This window comes from Pantherophis guttatus, chromosome 3 (assembly GCF_059756535.1).
Source record: "Pantherophis guttatus breed Tessera chromosome 3, ASM5975653v1, whole genome shotgun sequence".
Taxonomy (NCBI): Eukaryota; Metazoa; Chordata; class Lepidosauria; order Squamata; family Colubridae; genus Pantherophis; species Pantherophis guttatus.
The window spans coordinates 5,720,464-5,734,894 of record NC_142065.1 but is presented as its reverse complement, the minus strand read 5'-3'; the positions used below and the strand labels follow the sequence as shown (position 1 = coordinate 5,734,894).

At 47.4% G+C, this 14,431-nt stretch overlaps 1 protein-coding gene across 1 annotated transcript; it reads right to left on the bottom strand.

The window, feature by feature from the left end:
- Positions 1-2,746: 2,746 nt before the first annotated feature.
- On the bottom strand, positions 2,747-14,274 carry ZGPAT (zinc finger CCCH-type and G-patch domain containing). The gene is made up of 7 exons (XM_060684323.2): positions 13,970-14,274; positions 11,826-12,567; positions 11,055-11,188; positions 8,471-8,632; positions 7,419-7,550; positions 6,872-7,289; positions 2,747-3,323 (listed from the first exon to the last, which is right to left on the bottom strand). Exons 2-7 carry the CDS (start codon positions 12,434-12,436, stop codon positions 3,185-3,187), a joined length of 1,596 nt encoding a protein of 531 aa, XP_060540306.2. The 5' UTR covers positions 12,437-12,567; positions 13,970-14,274; the 3' UTR covers positions 2,747-3,184.
- Between the last annotated feature and the right edge of the window lie 157 nt (positions 14,275-14,431).

Genomic DNA, 14,431 nt, shown 5'->3' with positions numbered 1-14,431 from the left:
CACATATACTGTACCTGTGCATTTTGTTTTCCTTGCCTAAAAGTAAGTACTCATAAGTACGAACCAGTCACCAAGCGTCTGAATTCGGATTGTGTGTCCATGGGGATGCTGCAACTGTCCTAAATATGGAAAACAGTGATAATTCATTTTTTTTCAGTGCCGTTGTAACTTCGGTCACTAAACGAACAGTCGTTAAGTGGAGGACTAGCTGTGTTCCCAGATATTTCCCTCCGCAACTGATCGTTGATGGGTCTTTGTACTTTCTATATTGCTAATACATATATAATAAAAGGAGGAAAATGGAAAGGTTCGCGGACGTTAAGGGGGCATTATTAGATCCAAAATGAGAAGCTTCCCAATTTGGGGAATTAAAACAGCGAAGAAAAACTGCATTTTACAAAAGGACAAGCTGTCTTTACGCAGTTTGCGATGGAGTCTGAATTTGCAAAAAACGCTTACAAAGATGAAACGGAGGGGAAGAGAAATCATAGCGAGCTCATTTTTTTTCACTTCGGGGGATGCGCGAGAAAATGTGCACAGGAAACGGCAGCGATAAACAGTTATTGTGGTCCCATGACTTCACCGCTGCTCTTGGTGTGCACGCCGGGGACAGGCCGCAGATTATCTCGCTGAGGTCTAGCAGCTTGTTCGCTTGCCATCATTGCCCCTGGCTGAGTCTAAGGAAAAAAACAACGGTTGTTTTCTCAAAATTTTTGCTTTTTCACAAGGCAACCGGACTTTGTTTTGCTAGAAGACATCTCGCTTCTCCTCCGAGAAGCTTCTTCCGTTCTGACTGAATGGTGGAGGATGGAAGGATTTACTGTATATTCTTTACAGTCATCTGGTCGTTAGTACTCTCTCTGAGAGTCGTTGAGGCCACTTGGTTTATCTGTGCCCTCGATCGCCTGAATAGCGATCTTCTTGCAACTGCTGAAAGGAGGGTGTGGTAGACAGGGGAGAGGGGGTGTCCTATTCCTCCATCCCTTTTCAAATAATCAGTGGAACCACTTGCCTCCAGAAGTTGTGAATTCTCCAACACTGGAAGTTTTTAAGACGAGATTTACCATTTGTCTGAAGTGGTGTAGGGTTTCCTGCCTGAGCAGGGGGTTGGACTAGAAGACCTCCAAGGTCCCTTCCAACTCTGTTCTTCTATTCTGTTCCGTTCTGTTCTATTTTCTATTCTATTCTATTCCATATTTTCTATTCTGTTCTGTTCTCTGTTGAGAGAGGGCTGTTAAATCTTAATGCAGATGGCCTCTTTGACCCCATGCAGCCAGAGAGGACCGCTGGTATGAATGAGTTCTAATCCCGCCTTAGGCATGAAAGCCGTCTGGCTGCCTTTGAGCCAATCACCAGGACACGATGAGTTCTAGTCCCGCCCCTTAGCCACAAAAGCCGTCTGGCTGCCTTTGAGCCAATCACCAGGAGACGAGGAGTTCTAGTCCCGCCCCTTAGCCACAAAAGCCGTCTGGGTGACTTTGGGCCAATCACCAGATGGCGAGTTCTAGTCCCGCCTTAGGCATGAAAGCCATCTGGCTGCCTTTGAGCCAATTACCAGGAGACGGCGAGTTCTAGTCCCGCCCCTTAGCCACAAAAGCCGTCTGGGAGACTTTGGACCAATCACCAGGAGACGAGGAGTTCTAGTCCCACCTTAGGCATGAAAGCCAACTGGGTGATTTTGGGCCAATCATCAGGAGATGGTGAGTTCTAGACCCACTAGGCATGAAAGCCAGCTAGGTGACTTTCGGCCAATCACAGGAGACAGTGAATTCTAGTCCCGATTTAGATGGTTGGGTATCTTTGGGTCAATCACCAGGAGATGGTGAGTTCTAGTCCCACCTTAGACATGAAAGCCGGCTGGGCAAGTTTGGCCCAATCACTAGGAGACAGTGAATTCTAGTCCCGCCTTAGATGGTTGGGTATCTTTGGGTCAATCACCAGGAGATGGTGAGTTCTAGTCCCACCTTAGACATGAAAGCCGGCTGGGCAAGTTTGGCCCAATCACTAGGAGACAGTGAATTCTAGTCCCGCCTTATGCACAAAAGCTGTCTGGGAGAATTTGGACCAATCACCAGGAGACAGCGAGTTCTAGTCCCGCCTTAGGCACAAAAGCCGTCTGGGTGACTTTGAGCCAATCACCAGGAGACTGTGAGTTCTAGTCCCGCCTTAGGCATGTAAGCTGTCTGGGTGACTTTGGGCCACTCATCTCTCTCAGTCCAACCTACCTCACAGGATCGTTGTGGGGAAAACAGGAAGAGGAAGGCGTGCGTTGGATCCTTTTGCTGCCTTCTTTGTAAAAAATAATAAAGGCAGGATGTAAACAAATAGGAGCCTTGGTAGTACAGTGGTCTAAAGCACCCTGTTATTAAGACCAGCTGCCTGCAATTACTGCAGGTTCGAATCTCCCCAGGCTCAAGGTTGACTCAGCCTTCCATCCTTTCTAAGGTAGGTAAATTGAGGACCCAGTTTGTGGGGGCAATAAGCTGACTTTGTATAAATATACAAAAGGATGAAGGCTATTGCTTAGCGCATTGTAAGCCGCCCCGAGTCTCCGGAGAAAGGCGGCATATAAATCAAATTAAAAATAAAATAAAATAAAAAGAACCGAAAGAGGCATGGCCCCTAGGAAAAGGGTGGGTTGAAAAGCGATGCAACCCAAGGAAGTGCTTTGTGCCAGAATATTGTTGCGCCTCCTGCTGGTCAAACAGATTAATGGTAAAACAAACAAACAAAAAAAAAGACATAATAAGAGTTTTTCTCATTTTATTTTTCTCCGTTCACCATAGTAGTGCTCCTGTCTGCTAAGAGGGGGAGAAAAGAGGCCATCAGTCCCCAAGGAACCATAGAGAAGTCCTGGAGGAACCAAGTACCAAAGAGATGGGCAGGACATAACACAGGAGTGGGCAACTCGGGCAACTCTAGGACTTGTGGACTTCAACTCCCAGAATTCCTGAGCCAGCAACTTCTGGGAGTTGAAGTCCACAGGTCGTACAGTTGTCATAACAGAAAACCTTCCTTAATCAAATCAGTCCTGAATCTGCTGTGGATATCTGGGGGAGCTTTTCTCTGAAGCTACCAGTTCAAATCCACCCCACTTGTCCAACGGGAGAGAATGAAACCCAGAAGAAAGGAAGGCTCCTCTGCAGCCTATCCTTTTTTTTTTTCCCCCGACACAGAGAAAAACCTAGAACTCGGTCATTTTTTTGTGCGTGTCGGCTTTTTTCTGCTCCTGCTGAAGACTCGCCTCCAAAGATCGCAGCTCGCCCAGTTTCTTGTGGGCTTCAGAGAGCTTCTCTTCCAGCTTCGCGGTGGCGACGGTGTGCCTAGAAATCGTCAAGAGAGAGAGAGAGAAAGAGAAAGAGAGATCAGGAATGGGACAGGTAGCCCTCGAGTTACGACCGGCCCCTTTGCAATCGTTCCAATGTACGACTGACATCTATGAAAAGAGGACTTACGACCTGGATTCAAAGTTCTGACGGATGGGTCCTTCCGTGGTCGCATGACCGAACTTCGGGTGCTGGGCAATACAGCTGCATTTATTGTGGTTTGCAACATCCTATAGCAGTAGCACGTAGACTTATATGCCGCTTCACAGTGCTTTTGCAGCCCTCTTTAAGTGGTTTACAGAGTCAGCCTCTTGCCCCCAACAATCTGGGTCCTCATTTTACCGAACTCGGAAGGACGGAAGGATGAGTCAACCTGGAGACGTTCAAGATCGAACTCCTGGCAGTGGGCAGAGTTTGCTTGCAATACTGCATTCTAACCACAGGGAGGGAGGGAGGGAGGGAGGGAGGGAAGGAAGGAAGGAAGGAAGGAAGGAAGGAAGGAAGGAAGGAAGGAAGGAAGGAAGGAAGGAAGGAAGGGCAATACCAATAGCACTTATATACCACTTCATAGTGTTTTTACAGCTCTCTCTAAGCGGTTTACAGAGTCAGCCTCTTGCCCCCAACAATCTGGGTCCTCATTTTACCCACCTTGGAAGGATGGAAGGCTGAGTCAACCTTGAGCCTGGTGAGATTTGAACTCCAAATTGAAAGCAGCCGGCAGGCAGCAGAAGTAGCTTGCAGAACCGAACTCTCACCACTGTGCCACCGTGGCTCATCCTATGATCATCTGATCATGTTTTGCGATCCTTATGCCCAAAACTGGAACTTATTTCGGGCAAAATGGCACTGATTCACTTAACAACCACTTTATTCGCTTAACAATGTGTTGGGGAGAGTGAAGAAGACATTCAGAGGGGTACAAATCAATCTCAACTAGGGGAAAGTCAAGATTAGCCAAACACCCCCTCCCCCACAAGGGGAGCTGCCGTCTTTCTTATTCTTTTTGCCATTTCTGTGTGGTCAGATCTGCAGCTGGGTAGCCATGAGCTGGAATCAAATAATCCTGAAGCCTGAATTGGTGGCCCCGAATTGATACCCACAAAGGAGCAAATGCTGGTTATGGACCCCACACCACTGGGAAAATCCCCCATGTTCGTTTATTTATTTATTTATTTATTTAAATTTGATTTATATGCCGCCCTTCTCCGGAGACTCAGGGCGGCTTACAATGCGTTAAGCAACAGCCTTCATACTTTTGTATATTTATACAAAGTCAGCTTATTGCCCCCACAATCTGGGTCCTCAATTTACCTGCCTTAGAAAGGATGGAAGGCTGAGTCAACCTTGAGCCTGGCAAGATTCGAACTTGCAATAATTGCAGACAGCTGTTCTTAATAACAGGGTGCTTTAGACTACTGTACTACCAAGGCTCTTATTCATTCATTCATTCATTCATTCATTCATTCATTGGTTCGATTCTCCAGAGACTCAGGGCAGCTTACAATGCGTTAAGCAATAGCCTTCATACTTTTTGTATATACCTGCTTAGTAGGGCTTTCGGCCCCACCCCCCAAGTGGTGTTCTATTTTTTATACAAAGTCAGCTTATTGCCCCCACAATCCGGGTCCTCATTTTACCTACCTCGGAAGGATGGAAGGCTGAGTCAACCTTGAGCCTGGTGAGATTCGAACTTGCAATAATTTTAGGCAGCTGGCAGCTAAGTGCTACTTAACAGCACTTTAGTCCGCTGCTCCACCAAGGCTCTTCTCTTTTGCCCTTCCCTTCCTTTCCCCTCTTTCCTTCCCTTCCTCCCTCCCAACCCTCCTTCCTTCCTGTATTCCTTCCCTTCCCTTCTCCTTCCTCTCTTCCTTCATCAAACTTCTTCCTCCCTCCCTTCATTTCACACAACCTATTGACACTCGTGGGATTCAGCCGGTTCGAGCGAATCGGTAGTTAAATTGCTGGCTGGCCTTGCCCCTCCCAGCCCTGCCCTTTTCAGGAGTCCCCCCCGCACCCCATTTTGGCTCCCAGGTAAGTGCAGGGAGGCCTTCCAAAACAGGGCACAGGGGTGTGTGCTGCCCCCACCCCCGCGATCCATTTTTGCTCCCAGGGAGGCCTACTAGGCCCAAAACGGGGTGCAGAGGTGGTGGTGGCACGTCCCCCGCCCCGGTGGCCCGTTTTTCCTCCCAGGGGGATGCAGGAGGCTGAGTGCTGCCTGTCACACCTCTGGCCACGCCCGCCCATCCGGTCATTAGGGCAGAGAACTGGTTGTTAAATTATTTGAATCCCACCACTGCCTAATTGACCAAATTCAGCTTAACTCTCCGGTTTGCACAATATAACAAATCACGAACGAACCCAACAGAGCTGGAACTCCACAACTGGCTGCACTGGCTCCCTATTGGTCTCCGGGCACAATTCAAGATGTTGGTTATTACCTTTAAAGCCCTACATGGCTCAGGGCCAGGTTATCTTCAAGACTGCCTTCTACCGCATAGCTCCCAGCGACCGGTAAGATCCCACAGAGTTGGTCTCCTCCGGGTCCCATCAGCTAAACAATGCCGGCTGGCGGGCCCGCAGGGGAGGGCCTTCTCTGTGGCTGCCCCAGCTCTCTGGAACCAGTTACCTCCTGAGGTCCAGACCATCCCCACCCTATTGGCCTTGCGGAAAGCGGTGAAGACCTGACTCTTCCGGCAGGCCTGGGGCCATTGATCTCGCTGTTGCGATCTGGCGAGATCTGGCCATGAATGGTGCGAATGAGTTTTAATGTTTTTAATGTTTTTAATTCTTAAACAGGGTGGATAAAAATCAATGATTTTTTTAAAAAAATCAAAAATTGGATTTAAATCGGATTTTTTTGATTTTTATTGAATTTATTTTAATAAAAAACTTTGGGGTAAAAATCTATTGTAAGATAGTTTTCTATTTAAGATACATAAACAATTTAGTTTATTCAGCATGAAATGGAGCTTAGTTATGTAGCATGAGGCTGTATATTCTGCAACACGGGGACTATCGGTGAGTCAACAGCGGGTCAGAGGAGTAGCAGAGATGACAGTTGCTCTTTAAAAATTATGATTTAAATCGAGTTGATTTAAATCAAGCCTTTTTACTAGTGATTTAAATCATGATTTAAATTGTGATTTAAATCAACTCGATTTAAATCAAATCCACCCTGTTCTTAAATGTTTTTTATAATGATTTTAAATATGTTGTGAGCCGCCCTGAGTCTTCGGAGAGGGCCGGCATACAAATTGAATTAATAAAAAAATAAAATAATAACCCGCATAAAACCTTCATCCGAGCGAGCCACAAGCAGAGCCTGCAGGTTGGGGAAATCCAATCTCTGGACCTTGGTCTAACCTGCCTATAAAGGCCTTTTTCTTAAAGGCAGAGCTGTCCTACTGAGAGCAGGTACCTGCACACTTGCCTAACCTACGCGGGAAGACCTGAGAGATGGGTGTTAATTTCCGCCCCTCCCCCCAGGAGCAGCAGAGAAGGTCATCCGAACGACCCCTCTCCCGCCCACCAGGCCGTCTCCTTACCGCCCGACGTTGCGTGCCAAGGCCTCGCGGATCCCTCGGATGTCCCTCTGAGTCTGCTCGATTTTTTCCACGGTCTGGAAGAGGCGGACGTTGAGGGCCTTCTTGGTAGTCTTGCTGGCGTGGTAGATCTCCTTGCTGCTCCTCTCCAGCGGGGGGAGCGTCCCTCCCGGCTGCCCCCCCGAATCCTGGCTCTGCAGCTTCTCGTTCAGAAAATCAAACACGTTTCGGCGTTTCGGGGTCTGCTGCCGGACGCGGGACGCGTTCTTGCCTTTCGCCCTCCGTTTCCTGGGCTTGGACGGATCCAGCTTCCCCTCCCTCTTCTTCTGCAAGATCTCCGCGCACTGGTCCAGCGATTTCCCCTTGGGGAGCACGACGGCTAATACTGGCTCGATCCGACCCTCTGCATTTTTGCCCAGGCCTGCAAGGAAAAGTGTGATATGGGTGTGCATGTGGTACAAGAAGAATTGCAGCTGGGGCATCCATGGGGGGGCAGAGCCTCCTTGGGGGTGTACACCTCATACTGTCCTCCCACTGGACCCACACGTACCTTTTCCAAGCTCATAACCCATCTGGGCCATAAGTTTGGAGCCTATGCCGCGCGTATGGGCTTCCCAGCTGCCGAAGGACGAAAGACAGGTGGATGTCCCTTCCCCATTCTCCGGAATGCTGCCGTCAATGACTGGAGACAAGAGGGAGAGATAAGAGGCAGAAAGAGGCATTCTGGGAGTTAAAGTCTGCTGGCTGGGGAATTGTGGGAGTTGAAGTCCACCCGTCTTAAAGGTAAGCTGGCTGGGGAATTGTGGGAGTTGAAGTCCACCCATCTTAAAGGATGCTGGCTGGGGAATTGTGGGAGTTGAAGTCCACCCATCTTAAAGGATGCCGGCTGGGGAATTCTGGGAGCTGAAGTCCACCCATCTTAAAGGATGCCGGCTGGGGAATTCTGGGAGCTGAAGTCCACCCATCTTAAAGGATGCCGGCTGGGGAATTCTGGGAGCTGAAGTCCACCCATCTTAAAGGATGCCGGCTGGGGAATTCTGGGAGCTGAAGTCCACCCATCTTAAAGGATGCCGGCTGGGGAATTCTGGGAGCTGAAGTCCACCCATCTTAAAGGATGCCGGCTGGGGAATTCTGGGAGCTGAAGTCCACCCATCTTAAAGGATACCGGCTGGGGAATTCTGGGAGCTGAAGTCCACCCATCTTAAAGGATGCCGGCTGGGGAATTCTGGGAGCTGAAGTCCACCCATCTTAAAGGATGCCGGCTGGGGAATTCTGGGAGCTGAAGTCCACCCATCTTAAAGGATGCTGGCTGGGGAATTCTGGGAGCTGAAGTCCACCCATCTTAAAGGATGCCGGCTGGGGAATTCTGGGAGCTGAAGTCCACCCATCTTAAAGGATGCTGGCTGGGGAATTCTGGGAACTGAAGTCCACCCATCTCAAAAGTTGCTAAGGTTGAGAAACACAATGTTACCCAATTGTAAATCAAGGACTGCCTGCACAGTGGCCAAAGGGAGATATGGAGGGTACAAACAGACGATTAGGAGTAAAATAAATGCAGTAACTACAGGGCAGCGGGAAAGTCAGAAAAGCATTATCTTTTACCTTTAGCGTACGCAGAGCTATCCAGTTCATCGCCTTCAGACTCAGAGGAGGAGGAAGAGGTCTCCTCGCTACGGAGCGGAGGGATTATGCCATCCCCTTCCACCACTGCTTCCTTCAGGAGCAGCGAGTCAAACTTCACTGTGTAATAACCGCTGTCAATGTCTGAGAAAGGAGATTATTCGTGTTATTTACATCCGCCTTAATTATTTCTATCAATAACTCAGGATGGTGTATACACAGGTAGTCCTCAAATTACTACAGAATTGAATAGAATAGAATAGCATGTAGAGTAGAATAGAATAGAATAGAATAGAACACAGAATGGAATGGAATGGAATAGAACCCGGAGTGGAGTGGAGTGGAGTGGAGTGGAGTGGAGTGGAAGGGAAGGGAAGGGAAGGGAAGGGAAGGGAAGGGAAGAGAAGAGAAGAGAAGAGAAGAGAAGAGAAGAGAATAGAATAGAATAGAATAGAATAGAATAGAATAGAATAGAGGAGAGGAGAGGAGAGGAGAGGAGAGGAGAGGAGAGGAGAGGAGTGGAGTGGAGTGGAGTGGAGTGGAGTGGAGTGGAGTGGAGTGGAGTGGAGTGGAATGGAATGGAATGGAATGGAATGGAATAGAATAGAATAGAATAGAATAGAATAGAATAGAATAGAATAGAATAGAATAGAATAGAGGAGAGGAGAGGAGAGGAGAGGAGAGGAGAGGAGTGGAGTGGAGTGGAGTGGAGTGGAGTGGAGTGGAGTGGAGTGGAATGGAATGGAATGGAATGGAATGGAATAGAATAGAATAGAATAGAATAGAATAGAATGCAGAATGGAATGGAATGGAATAGAATAGAATATAGAATATATAGGACAGGATAAGACAGAATAGAATAGAATATATGGAATAGAATAGAAAATATAGAATATATAGAACAGAATAGAGAATAGAATTATTGTCACTTTGAATGTACACTAATTGGCATACATTAAAAATGAAATTCCATTTCATACAGCTCTTAAAAGGGTTACCACCTCCAATTTATAGTACATAAACATGACAAGATAAATAAAAACAAAATTATGTAGATACCCACATATATTAGTTCGCTTGGTCATCGTTCGACGTTAAGGTGGTCCTGAAAAAAGTGACGTAGGACCATTTTTCACACTTTTTCACTTTTCACACATGACTACTGCAGCATCCCCATGGTCACGCAATTTACATTCGGATGCTTGACTCATATTTATGACGGATGCAAGGTTCAGGAGTCACATGATTCCCTTTTGCGACCTTCTGACAAAATTGACGGGGGAAACCAGTTTCACTTAACAACCACATGGCCAATTTAACAACCGCAGCGGTTCACTTAACATCTGTGGCAAGAAAAGTCGCAAAATGGGGTAAAATTCACTTAACAAAATCTCTCACTTAGCAACATCAATTTTGGGCTCAATTGTGGTGGTACGTTAAGGACTACCTGTACAGTTACTCAACTGCTTGGAAACTCATCGAATTTGGTACTCAATGCAATCTGATGCAAAAATTTTGTCCCACTACTCATTATTTGTTTGGTACTCAATGCATATTTAGAACTTGTCGGTGTTTGGCTGCCTTGTGACTCACTATATTATTCCTTAGGGGGAAAATGTGGGATCTGGGATCTTAAAAGCTGCAGAGTTTGAGAAACACTGAGTTAAAAGGATGGCAAAAAATGGGCTGCCTCAGGTCTCCGAAAGCTTCTACATCAGTGAGTCAAAGAAACATTTAAAAAATGAGCAAATTTGGAATATGGCAGCAAAGCTGGGGGGGGGAGTGATCTCTGGATTTTCTTAAAAGAGCAAATAATCCACCAAATCTGCATGCAATTAAGGGGCCCACAATTCTAGGCCAGAGTTCTACCTGTCCCAGGTGTAGCTGTCAGCGTCCTAAGCTGTTCTGACCCAGCCTTAGCACAAGCAAGAAACAGACTCCTTCTTTATTTATCTCCCGTGAATTAATGGCATTCACACACCAAAAAGTCCAGGCAAGAGTCCTTCAAGGAGTTAACTGCAGTAACAGACCTTATCAGTTCCTTGAGATAACTGCCAGGCCACAAAGCTGCAAATTAAGTTCTGGCAAGCAGTCTGAGGCACGGAACAGGATGAGCCAAATCTTCAGAAATACAAACTGTTGTCTCCTATGACCACCCACTTCACTTTCCTTCTATTTATTCCCCAGCCAGGGAGGGGCGATTCAGTGTCCACATGTGCTTTCCTTCCCAAGTTGACTCCTTGCCCTCCGTTGCTCACCTCTCCTAAGAGCTCTGTGCATACGTGCATCTGGAACAGGCCCCAGCTGTTCTTCCTCCCCACTCATATCACTCTCCAAAGGCAGCTGCCTCTCCAATGGCTGGGAAATGTCGGACGGCCCTGGCTCTATCTTTGTGTCCGACGCAGAGCATCCATCAGAGCCTTCCCCAGACTCCAGAGCTGGCCCAAGTTCCTCCCCAACCTCCCCATTGTCCGAGTCTGCCGCCAGCTCAGCTGGCAGCTGGAGGGCCACAACATAGACTCTTCATACAATGAAAACCCATGGGGTGTGTCGAAATCGACCTCACCTGTGATTTTAGCAGCGTACCAGATCCCATCCTGGTGTCTCGCCAGGCAGGCTGACCCCACAGCTAGACAACTGAGGTCAGGCTCTTCGAAGGGATGCAGTTCCTCAATGGATACCACCTGCCCGTGGGAAAACCTGCCATGAAGACCATGAAGGGAGAGTCCATTGTAAGTGCTGGGTTTCAAAACAGCATAGCTTTATACAGGAAGTCCTCAACCTACGACCAGACACTGTAGCAATCATTGCAGGTTATGATAGACTTCCCTGGCGGCACACATGACCCAGATTTGAAGAACTGATGGATGTCCATTCCCCGCTTCCTCGGACAATTGGGCTGCACTTATGGCCATCGGCAGTGTCCCGCACATGATCAAAATTTGGACGCTTGGAAATTGACTTAAAATAATGACGGTCGTAGCCGTCTCAAGTCATATGACTACCTTTTGCGACCTTCTGACAAGCAAAATCAATGGGGGAAACCAGACTCACTTAACAACCGGGTAACTGACTTAATAACTGCAGTGATTCACTTAACGATTGTGGCAAGAAAGGATGTAAAATGGAGCAAAATTCACTTAGCAACCCTTTTTGCTTGGCAATGTGGGGCTCCACTGTGGTCATAAATCGAGGACTATCTATAGAGATTCCCCAAGCAGGAAAAGAGCAATCTTATCAGGTAGATTCTGCCCACAGGATGTGTCCTGCATAATGAAAGAAGTGCTTTTTGGACGTATCAGGGTATCCCGCCCATCCTACCAGTCGATCTACTTACCGACAATTCTCCTTAAATCGACATTTGTCATCCAGGAAAAAGGGACATGGCTTCAAAGACTTGTGAGTTGGGTAGAGGTAGAGCACCCTAACTCCGGGCCCTCCATCTTCCAAACACTCACTACCTACAATCATAGCATTGTGATACTCCAGGGTTCCCCAGGAACTGTAGTAAGGAGCTTTCACTTTCATCCCGCTGGCTATTTCTTCTTCTTCTTCCTCCTCCTCCTCTTCTTCTTCTTCATCACCCGTCCCATCTCTGTCCTCTTGAGTCCTTAATGGACCATCCTCTTCCCCTATTTGCTCAATGGCTTCCTTAAAAGCAGCATATTCGTCATCAACGTTCGGGCGGCCAGCTTCTCCACCACTCTGTTGAGGATGGGTAGAGGAAGGTGTGGAGAGCGCCTCGGGGTTCAAAACTGAACAAAGTTTGCTTTTTTTCACAGACAGGAGGCTGGCTTCGGTCAGTTCTATCAGCTGCCTTAAATCGGCCTGCAGCTGCATTAGATCGGCCTGTTGCGTTGGGTCCAGCCCAGCTCCCAAAGCCAAGTCCACCTGCTGCAGCTGAGCGCTGTAAGTCTGAATGGCTGTTTCCAAGCTCTCCTCGTCCATGGCTGCGCTCCTTTTCTCTTCAGAATTCAGCACATTTCCAGCTTAACAGGCAACAGAGAAATACGATATTCATCCAACAATAAGGGCCGCACACTTTAGTTCATGGCTGCGTCTGTTTTTTACTCATCTCACTGCAAGAAATGCAGATAATTGTCAGTAGGTTTATACTACTTTGCAGGAAAAGCTTTCACAATTCTGCACAATGGCACCCGAGACATTTGAGCAGGTTACAAAGCAGTATTACAGGTAGTCCTCAATTTACGATCACTGTTAAGCTCAACATTTCTGTTGCAGAGCAGGGCGGTTGCTAAATGAGTTGCCCGCATTATACCTCTTTTGCCACATTTATTAAACGAATCCTGTGGTTGTTTAAGCAAATCTGGCTCCTCCCCATTGATTTTGCTCATCAGAAGCCAGATGGGAAGGTTACAAAGGGGAGGGGGGGGTCGTGTGACCCCAGGACAGTGCAATTGTCATGAATACATGCCAGTTGCCAAGCGCCCACGTGACCATGGGGATGCTGCAATGGTCATAAGTGTGAAAATTGTTCATAAATCATTTTTTTCAGTGCTGTTGTAACTCCACTAAACAAATGATTGTAAGCCGAGGACTATCTGTATTGGGAAATTATGCCGATAGCATCTAAAAAGCACCAAGGTATTTATTCTATCTTCTAGAGTGGCAGAAAATTTGCAGTAAAACGTGCCTCCGTGTTATGACTCCGGAAACGAGTGCCTTTTCAGGAAAAATAGATCAAAATAGAGCCCAGCGCAGCAGACTAAAGCACTGTTATTAACATCCAGCTGCCTGCAATTACTGCAAGTTCAAATCTCACCAGGCTCAAGGTTGACTCAGCCTTCCATCCTTTCTAAGGTAGGTAAATTGAGGACCCAGTTTGTGGGGGCAATAAGCTGACTTTGTATAAATATACAAAAGGATAAAGGCTATTGCTTAACACATTGTAAGCCGCCCTGAGTCTCCGGAGAAGGGCGGCATATAAATCAAATAAAAAAAAAAAAAAATTCAAAGGAAAACCAAGTCAGAAAACCAATATTTTGTCAGGAAACCAGGTTTGAAAATCCATGCGCTGTAGATAAAAACTGCAACCAAGCTATAGCCCCCCCCCACCCTCTTCTGCTGCTACCGGTGTTGCCTTTTACGAAAAAAGCCGATGAAATAATTCCTAATGCAAAGGGATTAAAATTTCCTGCGGTTGATATTTCTTAATTTCTTAATCAATTAATTTCTTCACTTTGATATATAATGGCAAAGGAGCAAAGGCAGGAAAGAAAAGGTGGCAACTCCAGGTAGTCTCTGGGCAGAGAAAAGAAATATGATTTTTTTTTCTCTCTTTTATTCTTCGGGGCTGGTAGCTTCTGCCTTATGAGCCAGGCAGAAATTCAACAGGAAAAGCCCCAGCAAAAAAAAAAAAAAGGGAAAAAAAAAAGGATTTGCGAGCAGATAGGAAGAGGCCTCGTTCCAGGCTAAACTTTTCTTTCGTTTGCAGTTAATTCAGACGAAAAAGGAGCCCACCCAAGACAATGGACGCATCTCCCATCATCCACAGCCTTATGGGTCCCCTAGGAGGGAGGACGATTAGCGTTGTAGTCCTGGGCTTCTGGGCGGGGTCCGACTGGAGACCAGCGAAAGCTCCCCCGCGCCACCCAACGGAGGGGAAAGCGATTCACCAGCACGACCTCCCCGCCTCAAAGACGGACGGCTTTTCCCTCTTTCAGTATCCAACGACCGCCATGACGGTTCTCGCAAACCGCCTCCACTTCCGGTCTCCTACAGAGGCTTTCATGACCATAGAGAGATGCCGACCGGAAACGGCTCATCCTCCCTCTTCTTTCCTTCCCTGTCTATGGTTCACGCCCGGCGAATCCGACCGGAAGTGCCTCCGCCTACCTCTTCTTTCCTTCCCTGTTTATGATTCGTGCCCGGCGAATCCGACCGGAAGTGCCTCCGCCTACCTCTTCTTTCCTTCCCTGTTTA

What these genes read in the sequence shown, in the direction of transcription:
- ZGPAT (XM_060684323.2), bottom strand. Translation starts at nt 12,436, where the DNA reads ATGGACGAGGAGAGCTTGGAAACAGCCATTCAGACTTACAGCGCTCAG. An exon ending in CGATTTAAGGAGAATTGTCG is followed by an intron (nt 11,189 to 11,825) that starts GTAAGTAGATCG and finishes TCTTCATGGCAG; the next exon opens with GTTTTCCCACGGGCAGGTGG. An exon ending in TAGCTCTGCGTACGCTAAAG is followed by an intron (nt 7,551 to 8,470) that starts GTAAAAGATAAT and finishes TCTTGTCTCCAG; the next exon opens with TCATTGACGGCAGCATTCCG.